The following is a 27824-nucleotide window of genomic DNA, read 5'->3' on the forward strand; positions in this document are numbered from 1 at the left end:
CATCCTCGGGCACTCTGATGCACGCGCATCTACTCCCCACCCCCCTCTCACACATGTTTAAAAGCTGAGCTTTATGAACCTCCCCCCTCCCCCTTCCCCTCCCTCCCCCCCCCCCCCAGGCATCATCATCTCTGTGAAGACACGCTCAGAACGGCAGATCTTAAGGCTAAAGCAGATAAACATCCAACTGGCCACCAAGATCCAGCATCTGGAATTCAGCTGCTCTGAGAAGGTGAGACTCGAGTGGATTCACTGCTGTCCCCTCCAGCCCATGCTGACCCCACACCCATAGTTCCCTCTTCTTGGTCCTTTCAGCTTAACTTGGGCTCCAAGAGCCAGGTCCAGTGCCTCCTCTGGGCATCTTGTGCCTGCTATCGCTGCCCAGGGCCCTTTTGAAAGCCACTCACTCCCATCAGCAGCCAGAATGCCACTTAGCTGTCTGCAGCCCCGGGCCTGGGGGAATGTAGCTCAGAAGGTCACCACCCAGTATTTGTCTGCTTTTACAATAGGAACAAGAAATTGAGCGGCTCAACAAGTTGTTGAAAGAGAATGGACTTCTCAGGGACGTGAACTAGCCTTCCAGATGCTACACCTGGAGTAGCTGGGCTGTGGCCAGAGAGCCAGCATGTGGTGCAAAGCCCAGTCTCCATCTCTGCCTTGACTCGCACCCCTGGATGCTGGGGACACATCTCACTGGTACTGCTGTCTCCTTGGCGTCCACGCCCTACGCTTGCAGCAAAGGGATCCTCGCAGCAACCTTTTCTCAAGCTGGGCTCCACTGTCGCTCAAACATGATCAAGGAGGCTGGGCTTGTAAAGCCAACTTAATGCACATCCTGAAAGGAGCTGGAGCCCGCACCCCGAACCAGCTCACTCTGGAAAACCTTTCTCTAATAGAATGTCCCCAGCTTCTCCTGCTGCATCCCCTAGGGGAGCCATCATGGTACCCAGTCCCTCCTCTGTAGCATCCAGCTGTACATCAGCTTCAAACTGGCTCTGCACCCACTAGCAGCTCTTTCAGTTACTATACAATTAATGTGTAAAATAAGCCCTCTCCTTCCCCAGGGCTCACCCACCACATTCTCTCCTCGGTGGCAGCCCACACCAGCCCACCAGTTATACAGCCAGCACATGGCAGGGTCCCAAGGCTGCCCTGAGTGCCCTGTAATTAGCATGATCTTGGGATACAACCCCCTTGTGGGCACAGTTTTACATAGTTCCTTGCTGGTTTGTACCTCTCAAATGCCAACGGGCATTCTGAAAACAACTCCCACTAGACCAGGGATGATGCACTGACGAGGAGGCTCTCCATGCAATGCCACATCACACTCTGTTTCCTCCCATCTCCCAGAGGGGCGTGGCCTTTGACCTTATGTGCAGGGTGCTGGACCCATCTGACCCAACACTGCAGCCCAGCAGAGTAAAGTTTCCGAGAGGGAAAAGGCAGTGGAGTAGAGCAGAGGGCTGCTTGAAGGGTAACAGCAAGGGGAGGCGGCAGCTAGGTTCATGTCCTTCTGCACCTAGGGCCCAGGTGTGCACTGCCGCGGAAGGGAAGACCTTCAGGATGGGTACTCCTGCGGGGTCAGCTCATCACACAAATGGGAAGAAGAAGCTGAAGGGCAGCCTGGCGTTGATGGTGGGTGGGGCTCGGAAGCCTGCCTCTGCAGGGGCTGACACATCCACAAATGTCACTGCAGTGGAAATGACCACGGTCCTCTCAGGCCCTGGGAGGGGCTGCAAGGAAAAGACAGAGTGGACACCCTCACCATCTCCTCGCTCACAGCCAGCTGCCCTAAGGCACTAAGGCAGCTGAGGAGCGCTCTGCCACAGACCACGCTGGTACAGCAGAGCTGGTCTAACCACAGTTCAGTGTTCACAAGAATTGTGCTCACAAATAAAACCTGCAATCTTTTCCTCTAAGTACAAGTTAAAGAATTATCATGAACTTTTTTTAAGACTCAAAATTAAGTTAGGCATGATGGCACATGCCTGTTAATGCTCAGGGGCCTAAGGCTGAGGGTCAGTTTGAGACCAGCCTGGGCTCCATGAGAAGACCCAGCAGACAAAGCAGCACGTGGGAGCTGTGAGGACGACCCTAGCCCCAATACCCCCTTGTAAAGGAACTGAAATCGAGAGAGAAATGATAATCTATCATTCCAAGTAATAAACCTTTCCCACCGTCCTTGCTGTCATGGGGCTTTCTGTCTTTATCGGCTCCTTTTTGTTGTTGTTGTGGCTTATTTTTCTTAGTGTGAGGTTGGAGGCTGTCCCAGGTGAAGAACAGGCCTATAGCTGTGTGGTGGTGCTACACACTTTTAATCCCAGCACTCACAAAGCAGAGGCTGGTGGATCTCTGAGTTCGAGGCCAGCCTGGTCTACGAAGAGTTCCAGGACAGCCAGGGCTACACAGAGAAACCCTGTCTTGGGAAAAAAAAAAGAATTGGCCCACACCTGAGCCACATTCCACCCTGTGGAGACTGTTGCCAGCAAGCCTACCTCTGGAACTGAGACGAGCTGGGCAGTGACGTTTACTATCCTGGCCTGGGGGTTCAGCAGGGACCCATACTTAGTCCATTTCACTTCTATACCCAAAGCCACCGGAAGCTGGCAAGAGCCCTGCAAGAGGAAACCAGATTAAACCAGAATATTACACAACCACAAGTCAGACTACCTGCTGTTGAGCATTTTAATCATGTTTCCCAATTATAGAGTGTTTGGAGCACTAGGGTGAACACGCCATACAAGTTCAGGTACAGGCAACTTCACAGAGCCTGACTTACTACAGCATCCTGTGCTACCAGCCCCTCCTATTCCCAAAGCCAGAGTCACTGTGGAGCTGTGAAGTCCCACTACCTAGTGGTGGGACCCTCAGGGCCTTAACCAGTCCTTATCCACCTCAGAGATGTTTCTGGCCACTGGCTGGGGGTCAGCAGGGAAGACAAGAGTTTAACAGTGAAAAGATGAACTGGCCTGTGTCTCATGTTAACATGCAAACAGGAAATACAGGCATTCTTTCATGGAATTTCGCCATCTAGCAGTGAAGATATGGCTTGGGGTGGACAGATGGCTCTGCAGTTAAGAGGACTGGCTACTCTTACAGGACCACCTGGGTTCAGTACCCGTAACTGCAGTTCTAGGGGACACCACACCCTCTTCTAGCCTCTGTAGGAACCAGGCACCACAAGGTGCACATACATACATATACTCATACACATTTTATTTTTATCTTAAAAGATAGCTGTGTTGCACACACCTTTCCTTCCAGCACTAGGGGTTTGAAGCCAAGCTGGTCTACAGCTAAAGGTACAGTCATTGTCTGTATGTTACCTAAGGTAACAGTACAGGGCAGTGGTGGTGCACACCTTTATTCCTAGCACTCAGGAGGCAGAGGCAGAGGCAGAGGCAGTCAGATACTTGAGTTCAAGGCTAGCCTGGTCTACACAGTGAGTTCCAGGACAGCCAGGACAACATAGAGACCCTGTCTCAAACAATTAAACAACGGTAAGAGTGCATCATCTTCACTGAGGTGAATAGACTTTGGGCCCCTGAACCTTCCTCTTGCTGATAACTGGAACTGCAGAAGCTACAGAGGGCAGATGAGGGGCCTGCTAAACTACAGTACTTGCCTGGGTGTTTTAATTTCCACATGTATTTTTCTAAATTATGTCCTGGCTTAAAAAGCTAGCAGACTTACTAAACTGGAGCCTGCCCAAAGCAGTAGCGGGACTCCTTAGCTTACAAGTGCCATTTAGAAACCTTGTTCCTCAACTGGCGTGCCAATATCCCGTTGCTAGGAGCTGCTGCAGGTGCAGTGGGTGTGAACAGCAGATGCCCTGGGCCGGCTTCCCTTGGCACTAATGACGGGTGTCTTTACCCAGTGCCAGGAAGCTAAGAGCCATACCCCAGGTTCACTGGAGGCTGAGTACAGGGGTTAAGCACTCCTTGGAATGGGGATCTGGTGAGGCTCCTCTCCCCACTGAGCCACTCCTTATAAATATACAAAGCAGATAATGAGAGGCCTGAAGCAGCTGTGACAAGAAATAGCTGGGCAATTAGGGGAGAATGGAGCGCACACCTCCGCTGGGGACAGCCCACGCTTTGCTGCTAAGACAAAAGGAGGAGGTGGGCAGAGGAGTCACGTGTGACCAGGAAGCTATTTGTAGGAATGTCAGCTTCCATGAAACTCTTTGGGGAACTTTGGAATTGAAAGAGCTCATATGGGGGTGGACTGCCATTACAGCCCAGAGGGCATGGAATGGAAGGAGTGGAGACAGGAGGCCACACCCAGGTCCCTCATGTCACCCAATGCTCGAGGAAGGCTTGCTGCATCACTGCCATCAAAGCTGACCATCCTGGACTGGAGGACTGCAGGAAGGTCTGGAGGGCCTGATGTCCTGGGTTTTTGGAATATTTGCACAACCATGATGACTAAGAAATGTATGCTGGCCGGGGAATCCACTGTTCGTGTCCACCTCTCACAGACAGGCTAGAGATAATATTTCAGTAAGCCCAAGTTTTGACAGTAGCTACCACATGAGGCCATTGGTAGTAACATGTTGGCATTAAACAAGTTTCAGATTTAGATGTCACTTTTTTGGGTTAGGGGATTTCTCAACCATGTTCAACTATGGTTCCAGTTTATGGAGTGACCACTGTGTCCAGCCAACAGCCAAACAAGCAACCCTCTGGATAACCCTGAGTGGCCAGTGATAGTTTCTGGAGGGCTCTAGCAGGCCGAGCACGGCAACCATGACTCTGGCAGGCCTGACTCCTCTCCCCATCCCCTCCACCTTGTTAGATCATTAGATGACATCCCTAAAGCCAGCTATGGAGGTCTGCTCCCTCATTTGGCCACCTCCTCCTCCTGGGGCTGACCACCAAGGTCCAGCTATCAAGGTATTGAAGTCCAGCAATCAAAAGCCCCCTCCGGCTACCTTAATTAACACAACTAATTAAAATGAAACACTTCATCCCTTAGAAATTTCTGTTTGCCTATGGGCCTTGTCTGTCTCCTCTCTATCCAGAAGCACTTCTTTGTCCCTGCAGGACAAATATCACGCCCCCAGCCCCCTCTCCCTTGTTTCCCTTCCCTTCTCCCTCACCCTCTATCTCCTGTCTTTGTCTTTTATTCCCTGTTCTCCTTTGTCCTGAGAACTTGCTCTTGGGGTCCTAGGCTGATGCTGCTCCTTTCAGTTTCCATAGCACAGGGAAGCAGAAGCTTGAAAACTACTAGTCAAGGCACTGTGAGGAACAGCAGAGCTGGGCAAACTACCCAGTTTGGTTGCAGCCACTTCCCTCCCTCTCTCCCTCCCTCCCTCTTGTCCCTCCCTCCCTCTGGTCCCTCCCTTCCTCGTGCCTCCCCAGTCACCTGTAGCCCACCTGGCCCATGAGCAGGTGGCCAGCAGCCCCTCACACTCTTTACCTTCATGTTGGAGGAGTAGGTGACAAAGTGCACAGGCACCCAGTCGTGCACATCCTGGGCCCGGGAGTTCCCAAAGGCAGCCACATAGTTAGGGAAGGCCTGGCCTCTCAGCAGGTCCTGCACCTTCTGTGCCAGAAGCCCACAAGGGATGGTGCCTGTCAACCTTTGGGAAGGAAAGAGAGGCCGAAGGAGGGAGGTGCTGACAACCTCCAAGACTCGCCAGCCTTTATACTTCTATCTTTCTTTCCTCCAAGTGCCGATGTGGCCCTGACTTTGGGGCATCCTGGTCATGGAGATGGCCCAAAGCAGTTTCCCAACCAGTGATCCACCATCTCTCTCTCTCTGAACATTGTGGCATGGGCAAAAGCCAGGCAACACAGTGCCTTTCCCACATCCTGTCCTCCTGAAGGGTGCTGGAACACCAAGTTCCACAGGAGGGAACCAGGGATTATCCTGGGCTTCTGCATCCTGGCGTCCTATGGCAGTGTTTGGTGGAACTCTTAGGAAGCAACACTGATCTGAGATCAGAGCTAGCAATCAAACTAGTAACAGAGTCACTCCAAAGAGGTGGGAAGGGCATGGGGGTGAGAATGGAAGGGACAAAGAGAAGGGTTTGTACAGAGTAGGAATTCAGCAACAAATATGAAGAACCAAAGCTCCAAAGATGCTATTATAGAACTCAGGGGGCTGAGGCAGGAGGGCCAGGAGTTTGAGTCTGCCCTGAGCTACATAGGGAGACCTTGCCTCCCACAGCACAGTCTAGCTCTCTCTTAGTTGTTCTGTTGTGCTGTGTGTGTAAAAATTAAAAATCCAGAAATAGGAAGGATTTTCAGAGGAAACACTTTTGCTCAGAACTCAAATGCTAGTTGCTACTTGCCCTTAAGCATGATGTGCCAAGCCCCAAGGTGAGGAAAGAGGGAAGGCTACGGTGCTTGTGCTAGCGATGTGGTTGAAATGGAAGGGTGTGTGCTCTCTGCCACAGCCACTCACCTGAGCTGACAGCCAGACTGCACATTGTAGCCAAATAGCACAGGGGTGCGGAGCCCCTCGCTGGCAAGGCAATCCTGCTGGCTCGTGCTACGAAGAATAGTAAATTGGCCTTGTCTGTTCGTTGTCTGAATAATCCCAGACATTCACAGGCTGTTAAGGGACAGTCAACAGTTCAGAGCAGACAGACTGTCTAGGAAGAAAATGGCGTCATGTGTGCACAGTGAGACCAAGCTCTTCCGGGCCCCTGGCCTGTTACCAGGAAGGGGCAAACATGCCAGTAAATCTCTTCTTTGATTGACCCGTCTTCAAAACTAGTTCCAGCCGGCTGCAGTGGCCAGGCCCGTAATCAAGCTCCTCCAAAGGCTAAGGAGGGTTGCACACTTGAGGACTGACCGCCTGAACTACAAGTGAGTTTGAGACCAGTCAGGGCAACTTGCTGGAAGGAACCTTGTTTCAAAATGACGTGTAAGGAGAGGACCGAGGCTCAGCCCGGTGGCAGAGCACTCTCCTAGTATCTCAAGACCTGATTTCAATCCTCACAAATGCAGAAAAGAGACAATTCATCTGCAAAGCCACTCTGTTTGCTTAACAGTCGCTGTTTAAATGTGAGCTGGCCGGGTATGACAGCACATGCCTGTGGTCAAGAGGCTGAGACAGGGGGATCCTGAAATCAAGGCCAGGCCACAGCCAGCCTGAGATCTGAAGCAACTCCAAAGTGTGACCTTTGGTTACTTGACTCAGGTGGCAAGGCAAAAGGATCTGTGTCAGTTTGAGGCCAGGCTGGTCTACATTGTGAGCTCTAGTACATAGCAAGAGAGACTTTCTCAAAAACACAAAACCAAAAGTGAACAAATGAATCAAAGAGTCAAACCCTTCTACATCTAGCTGTTCTTTTAAATGCTCTGCCACCTTCCCCCAAAGCACCAGGCTCTCCTTAAACATTTCAGTGGCCCGGAGTGGCCAGTCAGGTATCTCTTTCCCATAGGCTGCCCACAGCCCACCCATGCAGACAGGAAGGTGACCTTCTCTAAGGACCCCCAAAAGGATACCCCTTCTGAGGCTGAAAGCCAGCAGCCAGCGGGAGTCCCACCCTGTAACCAGGGTTGCCGCTGAGAGGAACGGGCTTGGTGCCATGCTGAAAGACAAGGTGATGACCCGGGCTACAGTATTTAGGTACAAGCGGGGGCAACCCAGTGCTTCTCATTGTAACATCTGGAAGAACAGCTCCCTCTGTTCTCAAGTATAAATAGATCCCGGAGAGTGGGAGGACAGCACTCGGTGAGCCTGCCAGGCACGGGACAGCACCCGGCTTCCAGGCAAACCCCACAGCTTCTGCAGCACAGCCTGGGAGCTGGGTCATGCTTCTAGACTGACGGTGCTGCCCCCAAAAGCCAGGCTTTTCTCCATCTGCCATCCACGCAGATCTCAGACTCACCTGAATAAAGTGAATCTCAAACTTCTGCTGCAGGAGACTCACAGCGCTGCTCAGTGTCCCCAGAACAAGGGAGAGGCCGGCTTCGTGGATCTGGCCTGTGGCTGTGTACAGCAGACTGTACTTCACCTGAGATGGAATGGGGCTCAGCAGCCATGTTACCAACTCTAAAGAGGCAACCACAGAAAAGCCACACCCCCAAGCCTGCTGCCCAATCACATTGCTCATGTCCCCTTAACATTCCAGTGGTCACCTCGGCCTCTGTGTACTCAGGTTTTTGACATTTTAGATTCAGCTGGCTCAAACACAATAGGAACAGTCTATTTCTGCAGAAGAAATGAGTCCAATCAAGTAAACAGTGGTGACAATAAATTGTATGTGTGCTACATGTATGTGTGTGTGTGTGTGTGTCCATGTGTGCACGTACAGAGGCCAGAGAATGACACTGGGTGTCTTCCTCTGAAACTCTCTGCCTTGTTGCCTTGAGACACAGTCTCACACTGAACCACAAGCTCTCTATTTCAGTGAGGCTGGCTGACCAGTACACTCCTGGGATCTGCCGATCTCTGTTCCCCAATGCTGAAGTTATAGCCAGGGGTAGTAGCCATGCTTGGCTTTTACGTGGGTGCTGGGGATTTGAACTCAGGTCCTCACTCTTACTCTACTGAACCATCTTTCTAGCCACTGACAAGAACATTTTGATGTATTCTCACAACGGGTCAGGTTTATGGAGGCCTGTAAAGACGTCCTCTGACGACAGGGCAGAGCATCAGAAGCAACTGAGGTCCGACCAAGAAGAGTATCAGCATGGCATGGAGCACAGTGCCCTCTGGACGGTGTGCCGTTCGTTCCCTGTGCCCCACAGGCTGGAGTCAGGCAGTCAGATAGGACTGCAGAGGCACACTGGATGCCTACCTGGAGAACAACGTTGCTGCAGAGTCTGTCTTGCCCAGTGCTGACCAGAGATGGCCGCAGGACACCATGGCCTTCTAACTGCGTCAGTGTGTGATTCAGAGACCGATACATTACAGACTGGATCTTGATGGAGACCTGAGAGGGAGAGTATCCTTGGGTATGAGGCTACCGCATGTGACATAAAGCACGGGTGACAGTACCCAGAACCTAAAATGAATTCTTAGTGACAGCAAATGCAAAGCAGGGGACACACACACTGCCACACGCTGTGCATGCTGTAAACCCACTCTTACAAGAGGACAGGTATTTACACACACACACACACACACACACACACACACCCCATGCTTAACACCAAAAGACAGAGTCCATGCTCCTACACACTCAGTCCTAGGTTCACAGCCAGAAGCCCAGCTTCCCAGAGCAAACCACTGCCTCAGGAGATACAGCCTGCCTTCCAGGCAGTGGCTGGAGAGGCAGCAGGGTCCGGGAAGGACAAAGTCAGACAAACTTTCTAAATGATATCAGGGAGCCTGGATGGGGACCAGCTCCAGAAGCGTGACTAAGCAACAAGGACCCCTGAGGATGCCAGGATGCTTCTGACGAGGACTCTCCAGGTCACATTTGGGAAGACGCCCAAAGCACCTGCTCACCAAGCTGTCTTCAACTTATGCTGAACTGTTTATAATTTAAGCTGGCAAGTGTGGAAGCCATCCCCTTAGAAATAAACACGCAGCCTTTCTACGCTGCTCCTATGACCAAGGCAAACCTGCAACTGCCCTCCCAGGTCACAGTCACTCTCTCAGGGAGACAGCATGGGGACATGGGTAACAGGAAAAGGCGATCTATTCTGCACAACTCTCTATGCCACCAAGGTACCTCAACAGCTTGAGCCAAGTGGGGAACCCTGGGCTGTGACTTAACTAGCTCTTGTTAACATCAAAAGGCCACTGGATCTAAACAGCATGAGGACAGGACCAGTCTGAAACAGTAGAAACAAGGCACTTTCTAGAGGCTGTGTCACAGAAAGGCCTGACACGTCTTCCGTTTTGTTTTGAGAACAGAATCTCACTGTGTTACCCTGGCTGGCCTGGGACTCTCTATGTAGACCACCCTGGCCTTGAGCTCACAGAGATCTGCCTGCCTCTGCCTTCCAATTGCTGGGAGTAAAGCCATGTGCTTCTATGCCAGGGTAAAAATTATCCTTAAAACAATCGGATAAGCCGGCTGGGTGTGGTGGGGCACGCCTTTAATCCCAGCACTCGGGAGGCAGAGGCAGGCGGATTTCTGAGTTTGAGGCCAGCCTGGTCTACAAAGTGAGTTCCAGGACAGCCAGAGCTATACAGAGAAACCCTGTCTCAAAAAAAAAAAAAAAAAAAACAATTGGATAACTTGAAGAATGTGATACCTGTGTTTGACCTCTGGCCAATGACTTATGTACACTCGTGTACACATCCTTCCTAGCCCATCCCCAACAAACCACACACCTACACACACTCACCATGGAGAGACAGACAGACAGACAGGCAGGCAGGCTTTATGTCTTACCTGTGTCGTTGAATTAGGTACCTAGACAGAAAGAAAGCACAGCTAAGTTAGGCACAACAAGCAGATGAATCTCTACAGCCTTCCCAGACTTCAGCAAAGGCCAAGCTCACCATCGAGACACCACCACCATGACAGCAGATTCTGTACTCAGGACCACTCTTCCATCTCTGTGGTAACCACCGCACTTCCCTCTGTTGTCTCATCCTCCCTCAGCAGCAGCACTCCTGAGGCCTGTCTGCTCTGCTGTCACTATCCCACACTGCCTCTCAGCCCTAACACTGGGGAGAGAGGCACTGCTTGGTCCCGCCTGCTGCCCTTGCTGCACCTGTCTTCATGGCAGGGTCACATCCCTGGCACAGAAGGTACCCAGTGCCTGACTCTGGTCTCCCAGGCCGAGCCTCAGCCTGATGCTAACATCACATGGCTGTCCTTCCCATCTCGTGGCTCCATACCCTCTCAGGCCAGGGGTCCTGACAGAAAAGGCACGCTTGGGGAAGCCTGCACTAAGAGAGAGCTACACCTTGTCACATTTGAGGACAATTTGAGAATTCAAACTTACTAGAACTCAGGCCTGGAGGACCGACTTAGAAAACAGGAGGGACTAAGGAGGGTAAAGGACTCTGAATATGGCAGCCCAGGTGCCCCACAACACTAATAAGAACTTAGAAACCAGGAGGGGCCTTGGACATCATCCCATGTTGAGTCACCTCTTCCTCTCTTCAGCACCCCCGCACCCCCCCACCCCCCCACCCCCGGTCATGTAGGACAGAGCCTCACTCACTCTGTTCCAGCTCCATCACCATCTCTAAGGAACATGGCCCTTTCCTTGGGACTTGGGTACCCCACCCAGTTTGCTGTTAGACCTTTCCTGATGGCCTCTGTCTTCAGGTAGACAGGGAAGCCCACTTTTTATGGTGTTGGTAGGACTGGACTGTTAACATGGCGCTGGACGATCCAACGTGAGCAGTCACTGAAGACCTGGCCTTGCTCAGCCGCTCTCAAGACAAATGAAGGAAATTTTAAAACTGAATGGAAATGAGACACAGCTGAGCTCCACACAAACTTCCTAAAGATTGCTGAGCAGCCACAGGGCCAGAGAACACAGCGGGCCAGGCGCATATGGAGATCACTCTACATCTTAAAGGGACAGTCAGATCTGCATGCAGATGAGTCTTACCCTCAGAATGGCAGGGCTGCTGTAATGAGCCATGCTGAGGGCTTCCATTCCTTCACACTGTTCTATGTCCACCCTTCGGCTGCATTCGAAGGCCTGGCTCACCAGGAACGCTGGAAATGGTAACATCCAGGGGGTGGGGGGTGGGGGGTGGGGGAGGGATATATAGAATATGTTCAGCTCAAGAATGGAAACTGAAAACAGTCATGTAGAAAAGTCAAAGTAAGGGCTGGAGAGATGGCTCAGAGGTTAAGAGCACTGACTGCTCTCCCAGAGGTCCTGAGTTCAGTTCCCAGCAACCACATGGTAGCTCACAACCATCTGTAATGGGATCCAATGCCCTCTTCTGGTGTGTCTGAAGACAGTTACAGTATACTTACATATAACAAATAAATAATTCTTTAAAAAAAGAAAAAGCAAAATAAGCTACAACACAAAAGCAGCAAGTGAGCCAGGCGTGGTGGCGCACGCCTTTAATTCCAGCACTCCGGGAGGCAGAGGCAGGCGGATTTCTGAGTTCGAGGCCAGCCTGGTCTACAAAGTGAGTTCCAGGACAGCCAGGGCTATACAGAGAAACCCTGTCTCGAAAAAACAAAACAAAACAAAAGCAGCAAGTGTCTCCTTCCAGCTCCGTGCCCCGCCCAGAGCTCTGCCTCAGAGGGAGAAGCATGACCACCTGCTGAAGCCTTCAGAAATGCTATGCAAGTAAAAAAAACACATGCACAAAAGGTTATTTTTTAAACCACCATTTTCCCCTGTGGACGCAGATGCAGTGCGCACCCACTACCCTGTTGTGCACGTTTCCCCGTGAGCACTACAGCATCCTGAAGCCCTTCCAGCAATGCTGAAGGGATAATTAGCGTTCTCTCCCTCCCGGATGCAGCATAATTACTCCCCAGTTCCCAGCTAATGGCCACAGCAGTTGTCTCAGCCTTGGCTGCTGCTGTCACAGTCTGCATGGGGCTCCTGCATGTAGGCCAAGCCTTCCTTCAGGAGCTCTGGTAATTTCGATCCATATGTTACACTGCCTTTGGCAGGGTGTGACCAACTGTTCCACCAACTACTGCAAGAGAGTATGTCTCTCCACAGCTCCCAACTTTTTGAGTTTTGTTAATTTGAAAAGGAGAAATGGCTTCTGAGCTTGGCTTGTTTGCTTTTTGAGACAAGGTCTCTCCATGTAGCCTAGGCTGGCCTCAGATTGGCAGTCCTCTTTCCTCCATCTCCCAAGAGCGAGGGTTTGTGGCATCCACCCACCAGACTTCAGTGCTTTTAACTGACATTGACCTCCTAGGTCAGGAAGTACTTGTCACCCAGTTGCTCGTTACAGTGGCTCCCAGCTGGCCGAGGGTTAGAGAGCCACAGCTTTGGCCTTTTGTAGCCCAGGCCCACCCGAACCCTTGGCTTCTCTGCTATCCTGGAAGAAGTGGGTTTGACCCAGGCACTTGAGCACCATGCTCTCAGTGTTCTCACTGTGGGAGTCAGCCCAAGATGTCCCCAGCACTTTTCCAGAAGCAAGTCTGTCTGGAAGGCCGTGGTGCAAGGCCATTTTTGCTGGCTACAAGTGAGGTCTCTGGAACCAAAGAAAGCACACAGCTCTTCTTAAAATTGAAGGCGTTTATGCCCGAGATGAAATGGAATTCTACTTATCTACTTAGGCAACAGATGTGCTCATGTATATAAAGCAAAAACAATACAGTGGTTGGGCGTGGTGGCGCACGCCTTTAATCCCAGCACTCAGGAGGCAGAGGCAGGCGGATTTCTGAGTTTGAGGCCAGCCTGGTCTACAAAGTGAGTTCCAGGACAGCCAGGGCCATACAGAGAAACCCTGTATGGAAATACCAAAAACAAACAAACAAACACACAAAAAACAAAACAAAACAAAAAAACAGTGGCTCCTGGAGGCAAACCAAACAAACCCAGAGTGATCTGGGGAAAAGTAACTTGGGCCCATGGAAATGGTGGTATGGTTCATGCCAAATTCCGAAGCAACCTTCCTGCGAAGGCATTAGACACAGAATCCGTGTGATGCTGTACCCATCCCGGATTTAAACTAATGGAGAGTAAATGAATAAAAGTAGATTTGTGCTCTTGTAAAATAATAAAAAATAAAAAAAATAAGTCCTATGCAAGCAGGCGTGGGGCCTGGTACCCCAAAACTGGGGAAGCTGAGTTAGAAGGCAGATATACATGGAGAGACCCTGACTCAGAAACCAAACAAGAGTCAAGCATAATGGCACATGACTTTAATTCTAACATGGGGGTGGCCGAGGGAGGCCCAGGTGAATCTTTTTAAGCCACCCTGGTCTATGCATTGAGTTCTGGGCTAGCTAAGCCTATATAGTAAGACAATGTCTCAAAAAACTTAAAAAGGGGGGGGGGGCACTTGACAGATGATGGCTCAGTCCTTGAAGGTCAGACTCACAACCAAAACATTCAAAACAAAAACAAAACCCAAAAAACAACAGTCAAGAAGAAATTAAAAGCCTCACCATTTCCATGGCTCAAGCGAAGCAGGGATGTTAGCATGGTCTCAAGGGACTATGTCAAACAATTCTACTTTTTTTTAAATGACATTTGACTTGTGGGTAGATGTGGAAGGCAGAGGATAACCCGCGGTAATTAATTCTCTCCCTCCAAGACATGAGTCTCAAAGATAAACTCAGTTGCCAGGCTTGGTGGCAAGCACCTTTACCTGCTGAGCCCTATCACTGGCCCCTGGGTGAGTTAACTCCAGGAACCAGCCTCATGCAGAAGTCAACCAGCACAGGCAAGTGAGTGCTGAATCAAATGCTGCGGAGACTTGTAGTCCCTGAAATGGGTAGCCAGTGTGCTCACTACAGTGTGTAGGCAGTCGCTGACCTGGGGAGAAAGGACCTCCTCAGGTGGCCACCTTTGAGGCATTCTACCTGGAGAGTGTTTAGGTTATGAGCCTGCCTAACTGGCAAGCTTACGTGGCCAATAGGAAGAGCAGCAGCTCCCTCTTACCTGCGGGGTTCTGATCTGCACACAGAGATGACGTGAGAGGCGAGGGCAGTTTCAGAAATGACCCTGAAGATGCGCCTGCAGTCTGCAGAGGGGCTCCATACTGCAAACAAAGCACCCACAGGTTAGATAAGGTGCTCCTTCAGCATTCGCGGGATACATGGCAGTGCCCACAGAGCGGGGGAGTTGGGGACACAGTACGAAGCACAGTCCCTGCCACACAGTGCCCATATATAGCTGTGGGTTTGGAGACACAGTACTGGGTACAGTCCCTGCCATGCAGGGCTCATATATAGTTGTGGGTTTGGGGACTCAGTGCTAAACATAGTTCCCACTGACACAGTGCTCCCACAGCAGTGGGTTTGGGAATACAGTGATGAGCACGTGTGTGTGTGTGTGTGTGTGTGTGTGTGTGATGTAACAGTCTATGCACACGGACACGCCTGTGTGTGATTGCACAGACACATGGATGCATGTGCAAACGCAGGCTTGAGGTTGATGTCAGACATCATCTTCAATCTCTCACCCACCGTATTCAGTGAAACAGGGTCTCTCAATCAAGCCCTGAGCTTGCAGGTGAAGCTAGTCTGTAGCTAGCCTGCTCCTGAGAATCCCATGTCCACCCTTCAATGCTGAAATGACAGGCAGGCCAGCACACCCCCATCAGCATTTACATGGACAGTGGAGATTTGAACTCCTGTCTTGGTGCCTGTGGCTAAGGGCTTAAGCACTCAGTTATCCCGACGCCTGTCCACTCTGTTCTGAGGCAGGGTCTCATGGAGCTCCCACCTCTCCAGCCCCCAAGGCTGAGATTACCGGTGGGCACCAGCAAGCCCAGCTTCTAAAGTTGACCACATTCAACATTAACGAGTCATTCTTTACGGGCTTGCTAACGAAGGGATATAAAATAGCCTGCAGGTTCCTAATGTCTGTAAAGCTAAATATGACCGAGATGAGTACCTGGCGTCCAGAGAGCCCAGTCCCTGTGCCAGAGGCAGCGGCGATCAGTCCACTACACACACGCACTAGGGTTCAAAAGAACAGAAAATTCCGCAGAGACAAAATTCAGTACAGAAGTGACTTCACATCCTGAGTGCAGAATCTGCGCACCTGCCTGCATTCTCATGATCTTTGACAGAGAATAGCATCCACTCTCCGTGCTCTCCTGGATGTCCCAAGGGCAGGCAGTTTGCCTTTATATGTTGATTTTGAAATTAGCTTCTAAGGATAGAGTATTTCAGGATGTATGAACAGCTGCCATCGAGTTGTTGGCTCACCTCGTATTTAGTGGGCTGTGGGCCATCTGATGTGGCTGTGGAAGGAACAGCTGATTCGGCACTCAGTGTAAAGCCACCTGATGTCCGCATCAGTCTGTCAAAATTGTTTTCATCGGGCACTTCTGGATTAGCAAAAGACAGCGCAGGCTTGTCTGTTTGTAGACAAAGCATTGGAAATCAGCAGGAATGTATAGAGTATGTGACATCATACCTTTGGAAACCACTGTTAATAGCAATAAAACTCCTAGAAGAAAACAGTCTTTCCAGGCTGCTAGACGGCAGGCCTCACAACTTCAGTTTGATCCCTAGGACTTACACAGAGGAAAGAGAACTGCTTCTAAAACAGTCACCCTCTAGTCTACACAAACACACATGCACACACATTTAATTTTAAAATGTTTTCTTGTACATTTGCCTCTCCCAGGATTTCTTGAGGCTTGTTAAATGAACAGGATCCCTAATCATCATGAGTTTGAGACCACCCTGGTCTGTGTGGTCAACAGAGGAGCAGGATCACTCGACTGGGCTGCATCTAACCGTGTGGCAGTACTGCTCTGAAAGCCTACAGGGAGACACAGCAGAAGCCAAGGGTCAGGCTGCTCTCTCTGTGTAGCATATGGATGAAAGTCTGCTTCTTCTCCTTCTAGGGGACACTCTCCGTGGGTGGCTGTCAGAAAATAACACTCATCTCTTGGCACCCACTTCCTGTGCTGTGTATGACACAAGAGGTGGCAGGCTCCATGTCCACTTGGCTGCAGTTATGGCTTAGACAGTCACTGTCACTTGTCACTTTGGATAAGCACATTCCCCCCAGGTTTCAGTCATGAGGGGACAAATGCCAAACATGGAAAGACATGGAAATGAGATGATGAGGGTTAGCTGACAGGGCCATGAGTGGGCCTGTTATCCCGAGACCAGCACGCACTCAGGAGCACGGGGGGACCAACACACTCGCCTGAGCTGACTGCTCGGGTTAAAAATAAAGATCCTGTGTTCATGCAAATCTTCTTAGTAAAAATAAAAAAGAAAAAGGAAATGGAAAACCACAGGTAACATTTAAAAATGAGACTCATTTTTAGCCATTACTCTACTAGGAAATAAACGTGCATGCACAAACATACACACACACACAACTTGGATCTCTCTGACTACAAGGCATCTGTGAAGTCAAGTGTAAGATAAAGGCAGCTACAGAGCAAATACTTGAAGACAGTGTGTGTGCCCAGGATCTATAAAGTCGCCTGTAAATCAGCCCCGGGGCTTGAATTATTCACACGGCCAAGACAGAAGCTGGGTGCTTTAAATGGAGCTGAGTGAGGGGGTGCTCTTACACACAGTAACTTTTAAAAGAAAAATCTATCAAATCCAAATACTTACAGTTTGAAATATGGATGCAGAAGATGGAAGGATTGATCTGATCAATGAGTTTAAAGTCACGGTGAGGTGGGTCTGCTGTCAAATTCATTGAGTATAAGGCTGCCTTCTGACTACAAAACTGCCTGTCACCCCTGAAAGTCAAAGAAAGCAACAGCAAGTTTTCAGTCCACAATCTAAACCAGATCATCCTACATCTCCCAGATGCCTTCACGACAGAAATAAGACTTAAGGGACATTGATGAAGGTGTCAGGTCAGCAGAGACTCCATGTGGCTTTACAGGAGTCCTCATACCTTGGGGGTACAAGGGTGGTCCTGAGGCTTTGATTCTGTCTGCTGTGGCAGTGCACAGCTTTAATCCCAGCACCAGGGTGGTCCAGACAAGTGAGTCTAGGAGTTTAGATCTATACAGCAAGTTCCACATTAGTCAGTGTCATAAAGTGAGACCCTAACTCGGAAAATACAACAACAACAACAACAACAATACTGTTTAAGGGAAGCCTGCTGGGTGTGGAGTATAGTGCAGAACACTTTCCATCGAGATCATGACATTCTGGGAGCTGGAGAGACGGCTCGGTGGCTAAGCATTTACTGCTGTCACAGAGAACCTAGGCTTGGTTCCCAGAACACACAGCAGGCAGCTCATACCTGTAAATCTAGTCCTAGGGGCTTTGATGCTCTCTTCTGGCTTCTGTAGGCACTGCATGTATGTGCTGCCCATGACACACACAGATACACACAGATGTGCATGAGTGCACACACACACACACACAAACATACACACAAATACACATAAAAAATAAATATAAAAACATACTAGGAAGTTTGCTTTGAGTATTTTTTAGTGTGTGTGTGTGTGACGTTTTTTCCATCCCACAGGTGTGGAAGTCAGAGGACAATTTACAAGGGTCAGTTCTCCTCTTATGTAGGCTCTCAAGATTAAGCTCAGGCCAGCAGGAAGCGCCTTTACCCACTGAGCCACCTTGCCCTCCTCTCTTCCGCTGCCTAACTTGTGGGTAACCTTCATACAGCACAGCTCAGACCATCTTTTCTAGAAGGCCTTCCCTGGCCTAGCTGAGGCAACCTCATTCCCTGATGTTCCTCAGGCCCTGCCTCACTCACTCATCTCCCTCAGCCAACAGGAAGCTCTTAAAAGTTGTATGGGCGTCCAGGCCGTGGTGGTACAATGGTGCACACCTTTAATCCCAGCACTTGGGAGTCAGAGCTAAGTGGATCTCTGAGTTTGAGGCCAACCTGGTCTATATATAAGTTCTAGGACAGCCAGGGCTACACAGTGAAACCCTGTCTTAAAAAAAAATCCAATTTTATAAATGACACTCAATTCAAAAGCCGCCATTTTCTCAGGGCCGGCAGGGCTCGCTTGCAGTTTCAGGACAAGTGGACTGATTTTCAGGGAAGGCTAAACATGCTCTGGTCTTGGAGGCCAGGAAGGGACCCTGCTAGCACCTGCTCTCCAGGCTATTTCACAATGCTGCCCCACTAGGCTGATAAAATGGTTTCTCCTGGGAAGAGTCCATTGTGTTTCCAAAAGGACTAAGCATGCTAGGTGGCTGTCCTGCATTTCAGTCAGCTCCGTCTGCTGGTCCCATCCTGAGAGCTTAAACCTTTCTTAAAGGGCTGTTTTGTTTTGTGTTACAAAAACCTCTGACAAACAAGCCGAGATCACTCAGAGCTGATTACATCTTTGACTTGTACTGCGTGAGAATTCCACCTCTGCCATTTCCCATGCACTGGGAACTGAGAAGCCTTGCTTCACTTACATCCAAAGAGACTCACACAAAGCACCCTGACTAATTCAAGTCCCCAGAGAGAGCTGATTCGGGGGCTGGGGAGGCAGCCTAGTGGGGACAGGGGCAGGGGAGGCGGCCTAGTGGGGAAGAATGTACTTGCTTCTGAAGGGTGATTTTAAAGAAGCGTGATATCCAGCATGGATTTCAAAACCAAACCAAACCCAGGCTCTGATGTGTAGCTGTAACAGGGCATGGGGCAGGGGAGGAGACAAGAGGATGCTAGCCATCTGTCAACCGCAGATAGGGGGTAGGGTAGGGGGGTGAGTTCTACATTCAGTGAGAGACCCCATCTCAAAAATGAAGGTGGAAAGCAATAAACGAACAGACCCATGCTTTCCACAGGCCAACACACATGCATGCTAAGACAAGCACACCCATGCATACATGCACAGATACACTACACACACACACACATACACACTGCCACGAGACTATTTCACAGGACAAAGAGGTGACACATTATCTGTGCACAGCTCAAATATTAATTTCCAAACTTCATAACACTCTAGAGGCAACACACACGTGTCCCTCCATCGCCCACACTGTTGAGCAGCTGCACAGGACAAGCGACTGCTTCTGACAACACAGGGTTTTGCCCACAGGGCTTCTGAGGAGTGTAGAACATGATTCCTGTCCCCACATTTTATCATCCTGGCCAAACGGCCATCAAACCTCCCTGTCGTATGCTTACGTGACAACTGGGACTGAGCAGGCAGAGAAGACGCTGAAATCTGCAGGGCTGCAGTCAGGGTCGCAACAGCAGTTGACATCACACTGTGCCGGAAGCAGGTCGCAGACACACAGAGCAGCAACTACGAGACAGGTCAGTGAGGGTTCAGAGGGTGAGTGGGATGTTATTGCTCCCTGCCACCTAGGGATTCCAGAAATCAATGTCACAACAGTGTCTGGTTCCTACTGGGGGAAAAGTCGCTCATGGACACAAGTCACTTTGAGTACCCCACCCCAGTGTCTCTCTAAGGTGGCTGCAGGGGTCTACACGCCTCCTTCAGAGCAGAGTCCAAGGAATGACAGTTGGCAGCCTTGTCCCTTTCCTCACATGCAGCCGGTTGCTGAACTTAAAGTCTGTAAGATCCTGAGCAATAATCAAATGTTCCTAATTTGGCTTATGATGTCCTTTTGTAATTTAAATTTTTACAATATAGGGTAATGCATTTATGACAGGATACTACAACAACATGGAGGAAAGGCAAGGACATCCCCCCACCCCCACCCCCACCGTAACTCAGACCTCAGCCACTCTGACAGCCACTGTGACTGACTCTTCAGGACTCGCATCGACCAGGCAGAGAACCGCCCGCCCCCCCCCCCCCCCCCAAGAGCAGAAGGGAGAGCTTCCTCCCAGAGTACTGAGTATGCTCGATAGACTGGCTCAGTTTATTACTGTCTTTACTATCCTGCTCATTCTGTCTCTGTCAATGGAGAAAACCCTCTCAAAGAAACAACAGAGGGCTGGAAAGAGGCGGGGTGATCCAGAGAGAGTACTGGTTGCTCCTGCAGAGGATCTAACTTTGGTGTCCACAACCCACAGGACCGCTCACAACCATCTCTAACTCTGGTTCCAGGGGATCTCATGCCCTCTTCTGGCCTCTGAAGGTACGGGGCACGTATATGGCATACAGATAGATAAGCAGGCAAAACAGCCATGATAAATCTCAAAAAAAAAAAAAAAACCAAAAAAACCCCCACAACATACAACAACAAGAAACAATATATAGCACAAAGATAACAAACTGAATTCATGGCACAGACTACTGTGAGGAGAGAGGAAATAATAAATCCAGGGCTTTGGCAATTTTGGTTGTTTGCTCTTTGCTTCCTGAAGCAGAGGCTACTTTGGGTCACAGGTGGATTCCACCATGGTTCCTGCCTTTCCCCAGCTAAGGTGTCACTGAATCTGTTTATTTGTTTCTTGTTTTTTTTTTTGTTTTTTTTTTTGAGACAGGGATTCTCTGTGTAGCCCTGACTGGAACTCACTTTGTAGATCAGGCTGGCCTCGCACTCAGAGATTCCCCCACCCCTCCCCAGGATTAAAGAGTGTACCACCTGTACCACCTGGCTTGATTTTTTTTTAAATTTATTTATTTAATTTATATGAGTTACACTGTAGCTGTCTTCAGACAGACCAGAAGAGGGTACCAGATCTCATTACAGATGGCTGTGACCCACCTATGTAGATGTTGGGATTTGAACTCAGGACCTCTGGAAGAGCAGTCAGTGCTCTTAACCACTGAGCCATCTCTCCAGCCCCCTGGGCTGAATCTTAACTGTAATGTTTGGTTTCCTTTTGGGGGAGAGGGGCAATAATCTCAGGCTTCAAAGAATTTTAGCCAAATGCTGACGGGATGTCATGGCATTCTTATTTGTATGAATGAATGGTTTCAAAATTTACAAAAAAAAACCCAAAAAAACAAAAAAACAAGCTCTAGAGATGGGAGGCAGACTGGGAGGCCCACACCTGGGAATCTCGGCAACTGGGAGGTAGAGTCAGGAAGATGTCAGGTTACAGGTCAGTCTGGGTCACTTGGCAAACCTGTCAGGAACAAAGGAAAGGTGGCGAAGGCAGGAGACTGGAATGGTTCTAGAGCAGGCTGGGGAGATGGCTCAGGAGTTAAAAGCACATATTGCTTGTATACAGGACCTAACTTCTGTTCCCAGGACCCGAGTCAGCCAGCTCTCAAACAAACTCCAGCTCCCCACTTCGGTTCTCCAAGGGCACCGATATATATATCCACCCCATCCTCACAAACATATACAAATATGCACACACAATTTAAAATACTTTTTTAAGATTTAGAAAAAATTCCCCCCGAAAGTGGTATAACACGCTCTGGAAAGGCACAAAGGGAAAGGGGAGTTTTATTGATAAATGCAAAATGCTTTCGTACTCTGAAATGCTTTTTTAGCTCCTCCTTGACTAGGTCCTCTCTAGCCATGGACAACTGCGCGTGCTCACTAAAAGAACGCCACTCTCCCTTCACTGGGATGGGTAAAAGAGAGAGCAATTAAGTCCACTACCTCATATGTTTAAAATTACAACCACGAATTGTTGCCAAAGCTTCAAATCCTGAGCGGTAAGTAGATACGGATGAAACAGGTGTGTTTAATAACTCCACTTAGCTGGTAAAAAATGTCTAAAATGCACTTAATCACCCTGAAAATATCTGCTGGGCTCTCAGTAATCTAGACAGCACTGGGATTGCCCATGTCCGTGTGTCTGCGTGGAGAGGACGAAGATCCACTTAGCACTCTTTCTTCTACCAGTACTGCCTTCAACTCATTCTGAAGGTTTCTATCTAGTACCCCACTGCAGCTGTCAGCAATGATGCGGAAAAGGGAGTAACTTAGCCCCGCTCTCCGCATTTGTGTGCCAGAGATCCGATCTCCCCTGAGGGTAACGACAGGGAGGCTGAGGAGGGGGGAACTTTGAGCTGGTGTACCCGCTCCAGGGGGTCACCCCTTTGTACCCACCGTCCGCGACCGGGGTGGGCCTGGGGCCAGAGCGCTCCGGTGCCCTGGGAGTTCCCGGGGTCCTAGGCGACTGGGAGGGCTGCAGAGTGGTGGGGGTAGCCTTGGTGGAATTGAGATCCTCCTTCGTCACTGCCGGGGTGGCCGCAGCCGGGGTGGCAACGACCTGGGTGCTCGAAGAGGTGCAGCAGTTTAGGAGCACCAGCAGGAGCGGCGGGAGACCCCGCGACCCCATGGCCTAGCGGAGTAGCCCGCGCCGGGGAAGCTAGGCCCGTCTGTTGCCCGGGCAACAGTCACAGCCGAGCGCTAGGCATCACGGGAAAGGGCTCGCGAGGCCAAGCTGGTCTGCGGGAGAAGGTGGGGCCTGAAGTCAGACCCGCGAAGGGGGCGGGAGCTAGGCGGGGCTATAGGCGGGGCCTGGGCGGAATCGGAGGGGCGGGCCCGGTGGGGGCGGGGCATGAGACTGCTCTTTCTAAGGAGCCCTCGGAAAATCGGAAGATGTAAACTTCTGTTGTGACACTTTGGGTGCTGCGTGGTTGTTTTAAAAAAAAAAGAAAATGTAGATTCCCAGCTATAGCCTCACATAATTCGGAGTCAGTCAAGACTAGGGCAGAAGCCGGGCGTGGTGGCGCACGCCTTTAATCCCAGCACTCGGGAGGCAGAGGCAGGCGGATTTCTGAGTTCGAGGCCAGCCTGGTCTACAAAGTGAGTTCCAGGACAGCCAGGGCTATACAGAGAAACCCTGTCTCGAAAAACCAAAAAAAAAAAAAAAAAAAAAAAAAAGACTAGGGCAGAGTCTAGAAGAGAGTATTTCTAATAAAAGACCCACAGCGCATGTTTAGAAGCGACTTGGTTCCTTTAAGTTACATTGCCACAATCCTTGAATTTCTTACCCCATGTCACACTTTCTTTACTTTCTTTGCCTTTGGATACATCGCAGGAGGTCGCCAGAGCACTTCTGTCCACGGATTTATTTATGATAAGAGAAACAAAAGAATTCTTAACTTTTTGGTTCTTTTAGACAGGATCTCTCTCTGTGCCTGTCTAATCTCGAACTCAAGGCAGCCCTATGTCAGTGCCTCATGCCAGGCATGCACCACCACATCCAACCTCCATATATCTGCCTTTATGATTATATCATTTGGAATGTTCTTCTCGTCGTGTGTGTGTGTGTGTGTGTGTGTGTGTGTGTGTTTGTGTGTTTACTTGTAGGGGGAGGATGGGGGAGGAATTTGAGACAGGGTTTCTCTCTGTAGACCTGAACTCTGTGGACCAGTCTGGCCTCGAACTCGGAGAGCCACCTGCCTCTGTCTCCCAGGTATTTTTTTAAGGGTTATTTATGTATTTTTTTGTATATGGTGTTGTGTCTGTATGTATGTACACCAGCAGAGGGCATCAGATCCCATGAGACATAGACAGTCGTGAGCCACCATGTGGTTGCTGGGAATTGAACTCAGGACCTCTGGAAGAGCAGCCCAAGCTCTTAACCGCTGAGCCATCTCTCCAGCCCTTCCTTAAGTCTTACAGCCCCGTGCTTCAAACCATTCTGTGAAAAGTTCTCGAAGTCCTTTTATCCAGTCTCAAGCCCTGATAACCTCAAAATAATTTTTTGACATTTGACTTCAAGGTGTAGACTGTTATCTGCTCATACATTTCACAAGCCTTAGGGGACAGTGGGGACTCATTTATTTGTTTCTTTCTTTCTTTCTTTCTTTCTTTCTTTCTTTCTTTCTTTCTTTCTTTCCATCATAGTTCACTGAGTCCATCTAGGGGCCAGAGAAATGACTCAGCCATTAGGAGCCCTTGCTGCTTGGAGAAGACCAGGGTTTAGTTCTCAGCACCGGCATGGTGGCTTCTCACCTGTGTAACTGCAGCTCTAAAGGATATAAACGGATCCTCTGGTCCCTGGGGGCACCTGCATGAGTGTGTGCACCCAAATAAAAGCACACATCTAAATGCGACGCTTCCATTATTCAAAACTGAATATATGAACATAAGCAATATAGTAGTCACCTATGCTGGAGTTTCTTCCCAGTCAACATTTTTGTTGGCAACAAGTACCGAGTTGTTCTTCCGTTTACTGGGTGGTAGAACTTGGTTTGGTTTTAGTTTTCAGTGGTTTTTAAAGATTTATTTATTATTATATAAATAAGTACACTGTAGCTGTCTTCAGATGCTCCAGAAGAGGACATCAGATCTCATTATGGGTGGTTGTGAGCCACCATGTGGTTGCTGGGATTTGAACTCAGGACTTTTGGAAGAGTAGTCAGTGTTCCTACCGGCTGAGCCATCTTGCCAGCCCCTCAGTGGTTTTAAATGAAAGCCGTTCTAACAGGTTCATTCTAGACTTTAAGTAGAGCTGTATTTGCATTTCTCTTGGATACCTTTCCTAGAAGTACATTCTATGGCCTTGTGTGTTAGTTTATAAGAAACCTGCCAACCTTTCTCCAGAGTCACTCCCCAGTGTTCTCTCCCCACCAATTGAGTCTGACAACTCCAGTTTCGGATGCTCTTGAAACACTGGGAGGTTAGGCATGATCAACTCCACTTCCATTTTTGTTTGTGGCTAACTTGACAGGCCTGCGGTGGTGTCTCCTTGTCAGATAATTTTTTGTTTGTTTGTTTGTTTGTTTCAAGTCAGGGTGTCTCTTGTAGCACAAGCTGGCTTCAAACTCACTATGTAAATAAGAATGACTTTGAACTTCTGGTCTTCCCGCTCCTTCCTCCCAAGTGGGTGGGATGCCAGGTGCCTATCACTGTACCCAGTACAGATGACCCGGGAGATCCAACCTAGGCCTCATGCATCCGAGACAAGCACCATACCCATGGCACCAGAGTCCCAGTCTTGTTTTTGTTGTTGTTGTTGTTTTAGACAAAGTCTTACTGTGTATCCTCTGCCCCTTCCTCACCAGCCTCCCCTAGTGACAGAACTGCAGGTGTGTGCACCTTCAACCTACAGTTGGCTCTTAATATCCCGTTGATTGATGACATGTGCTGACCCACTGACTTTGCAGTTACCAAAGCACACAGTCTGAGGCCAGGTGTAGTAGATACTTGGAATACTCAGCAGGGAAACAGCCCCAAGTTCAAGGCCACCCTGAGCTACATAGATAAAAACGTCAGGAAGGAAGGGAACATGATTCCAATATTCTGGAGATGACGGCAAGCAGGAGTTCAAAGTCAGCCTCAGCTGCCTAGCACGGTTAAATGGTCTACATGAGATGGACATCGAGCTTCAAAATGGAATTAAGCTACCCTTAGCCCCCCAGCCCCCTTTGAGATCTGTTGCTCTTTCCTTCCCGACATCTATTTGGAGTTCTGTGATGTAAACATGTTTTCACTGTTGTTTTGGGGACCTGCAGGAAGTTCCTCTTTCGGTCACCTCTTCCTGAAGCTCCATGGGGCCTCTTCAGTCGGCACTGCTGCTGCAGCCTGTGTTACAACACATGCACATTCCCTATGACCCCAAGTTTACTGGAAAGAATAAACAGAGCTGGGAAGAGGTGGTGCACACCTTTAAGCCCAGCACTTGGGAGGCAGAGGCAGGTGGATTTCTGAGTTCCAGGTCAGCCAGGGCTACACAGAGAAACCCTGTCTCAGAAAAACAAAAACAAAATAAAAACAAGAGAATAGACAGAATTGAATGTAAAATAGAGGCTGGAGAGCTGACGCCGAGGTTAAGAAGGCTTACTGCCCTTGTAGAAGACCTGAATTTGGTTCCTGTAACCTACTCCAGGTGACTCACAACTGTAAGTCTAGATCTGGGAAACTGGACTTCCTCTTTTGGTACCTGCATTCACATGTGCATATGCACACACACCTACACACACGTATACATAATTAATAAATCCTTAAACTAAATCATAAAACGCATTACTAAGCCAGGCAGTGGTGGCACATGCCTTTAATCCAAGCGCTTGGGAGCCCACAGGGAGTGACACTCTTAGGGAGTGTGGCCTTTTTTGGAGGAAGTGTGGCCTTGTTGTTGGTGGAAAGGACAGGTGCCGGCTGATTAGAGTCTGTGTAAAACTAAAGAAAAATGTAATATTGCCTTTGAATGTAGTTGACATTTTGCTGTTCTGAACCTTACACTTCCACCTTCGACCTGCAGGGGGCAGTGTTTGTCATTAAAATTAGTCACCTCCAAGGGGAAGAGAAACTTTTTTTTTCACTAGCTCCTGTTTATTTAGCAAATGTTAACTGAGCACCTAATAGGAGAACCAGTGAGATCGAACCAAAGCAAAAACAAAAGCAAAAGCAAAAACAAAACAAAACAAAACACTCAATGGTCAGGGAAATGGCCCAGTGAGTCAAAGTGCTTCTCGCCAGGCCTGACAACCAGAGAGTTCCGGCCCTAGGACCCACAAGTTGGAAATCAAGAATGGAATCCCACAAGTTGTTCTCTGACTGCCACACACATGCCTCCCCCTGCCCCCAGTATAGAAGAAATAAAGAGTTTTTTTGTTTGCTTGTTTGTTTTTGTTTTTGTTTTTGTTTCAAGACAGGGTTTCTCTGTGTAGCCCTGGCTGTCCTGGAACTCACTTTGTAGACCAGGCTGTCCTCGAACTCAGAAATCCACCTGCCTCTGCCTCCCGAGTGCTGGGATTAAAGGCATGTGCCACCATCGCCCAGCGAAATAAAGAGTTTTAAAGACACTTAGAACTTACCATGGAGCCGGGCATGGTGGCACATGCCTTTAATCCCAGCACTTGGGAGGCAGAGGCAGGCAGGTTTCTGAGTTTGAGGCCAGCCTGGTCTACAGAGTGAGTTCCAGGACAGCCAGGGCTACACAGAGAGACCCTGCCTTGAAAAACAAACAAACAAACAAAAGACTTACCATGAACAAGGGCTCTAGAGTCTTCTTTCAGGGAAGATGAGGGGTCCCCCAGAAAATTATTCAGTTGAGCAATGTTAGTTCAAGTCAGAAACTTAACCAGTGTTCTCCCTCAAAACTAAAATGCTCCCCCCCCCCCCGCATACAATAAAAAATATCTGCAAAGGATATTATTTACTATGACTTTTGCCTTTATGCTTTGGGTTTTTTGGGTTTTGTTTTGTTTTTAGGAGACATGGTCTCTCGCCATAGCCCTGGCTTAGATGTCTGGAAATTTACTGTGTAGACTAGGCTGACCTCAGACTCCCAGGGCTTCGTCTGCCTCTGCCTCTGGAGAACTGGGATCGGAGGTCTTCGCCACCACACCTGGCAGGCTTCACCACATTAGCTGTTTGGGCTTTGGCAAGTTGAATCCCTTTCTGAGGTGCGTTTGTGTGAGTCATGTATGACATTCTGGCTTCTCACTCTTCTGTTGTCCCTGGTAATTAACTGACAAAGAACGGGACTGGGGAGGTGAAGGAAAGGGGGGGATTTGAGAATTGCTTTCCAGTGCCATTGACTTAGCTGTGAAGGACAATC

The 27824-nt window shown here is 49.4% G+C and overlaps 2 protein-coding genes and 1 pseudogene across 5 annotated transcripts in view; 2 read left to right on the forward strand and 1 right to left on the reverse strand.

Annotated features, from left to right (window-relative positions):
* Positions 1-750, forward strand: part of Hvcn1 (hydrogen voltage gated channel 1) — a 32221-nt gene extending 31471 nt beyond the window's left edge. The window contains exons 7-8 of the mRNA XM_021163066.2: positions 120-232; positions 510-750. Coding sequence (XP_021018725.1) covers positions 120-232; positions 510-575 — 179 coding nt within the window. The 3' untranslated portion in view covers positions 576-750. The remainder of the gene's footprint in view (positions 1-119; positions 233-509) is intronic.
* A 705-nt stretch (positions 751-1455) lies between these two features.
* Tctn1 (tectonic family member 1) lies at positions 1456-27596 on the reverse strand. 4 transcript variants are annotated; one of them, XM_085837125.1, is made up of 14 exons: positions 27543-27596; positions 19617-19737; positions 17117-17247; positions 15740-15891; positions 14466-14565; positions 11484-11593; positions 10307-10327; positions 8759-8893; positions 7847-7972; positions 7459-7546; positions 6412-6550; positions 5422-5584; positions 2496-2615; positions 1456-1733 (listed from the first exon to the last, which is right to left on the reverse strand). In XM_085837125.1, exons 3-14 carry the CDS (start codon positions 17202-17204, stop codon positions 1590-1592), a joined length of 1386 nt encoding a protein of 461 aa, XP_085693251.1. In that variant the 5' UTR covers positions 17205-17247; positions 19617-19737; positions 27543-27596; the 3' UTR covers positions 1456-1589. The 4 variants fall into 4 exon arrangements, with proteins under 4 accessions (XP_085693251.1, XP_085693248.1, XP_085693249.1 ...); XM_085837122.1 differs by lacking the exon at positions 27543-27596 and adding an exon at positions 22415-22735; XM_085837123.1 differs by lacking the exon at positions 27543-27596 and adding an exon at positions 21402-21457.
* LOC110294092 (large ribosomal subunit protein eL33 pseudogene) lies at positions 12932-13533 on the forward strand (annotated as a pseudogene).
* Positions 27597-27824: the final 228 nt, after the last annotated feature.

Source organism: Mus caroli, unplaced genomic scaffold (assembly GCF_978045245.1).
Source record: "Mus caroli unplaced genomic scaffold, Mus_caroli_1 scaffold_4, whole genome shotgun sequence".
NCBI lineage: Eukaryota > Metazoa > Chordata > Mammalia > Rodentia > Muridae > Mus > Mus caroli.

Bases quoted from the DNA above. Each gene is read 5' to 3' on its own strand.
- Tctn1 (XM_085837122.1), bottom strand. From the start codon at position 22,646: ATGGGGTCGCGGGGTCTCCCGCCGCTCCTGCTGGTGCTCCTAAACTGC. The intron at 14,566-15,739 runs GTGAGCCAACAA...CTTTGTTTGCAG, and splicing joins CACAGCCCACTAAATACGAG to TATGGAGCCCCTCTGCAGAC. The intron at 7,547-7,846 runs GTGAGTCTGAGA...CTTGTCTTTCAG, and splicing joins TTGAGATTCACTTTATTCAG to CATGGCACCAAGCCCGTTCC.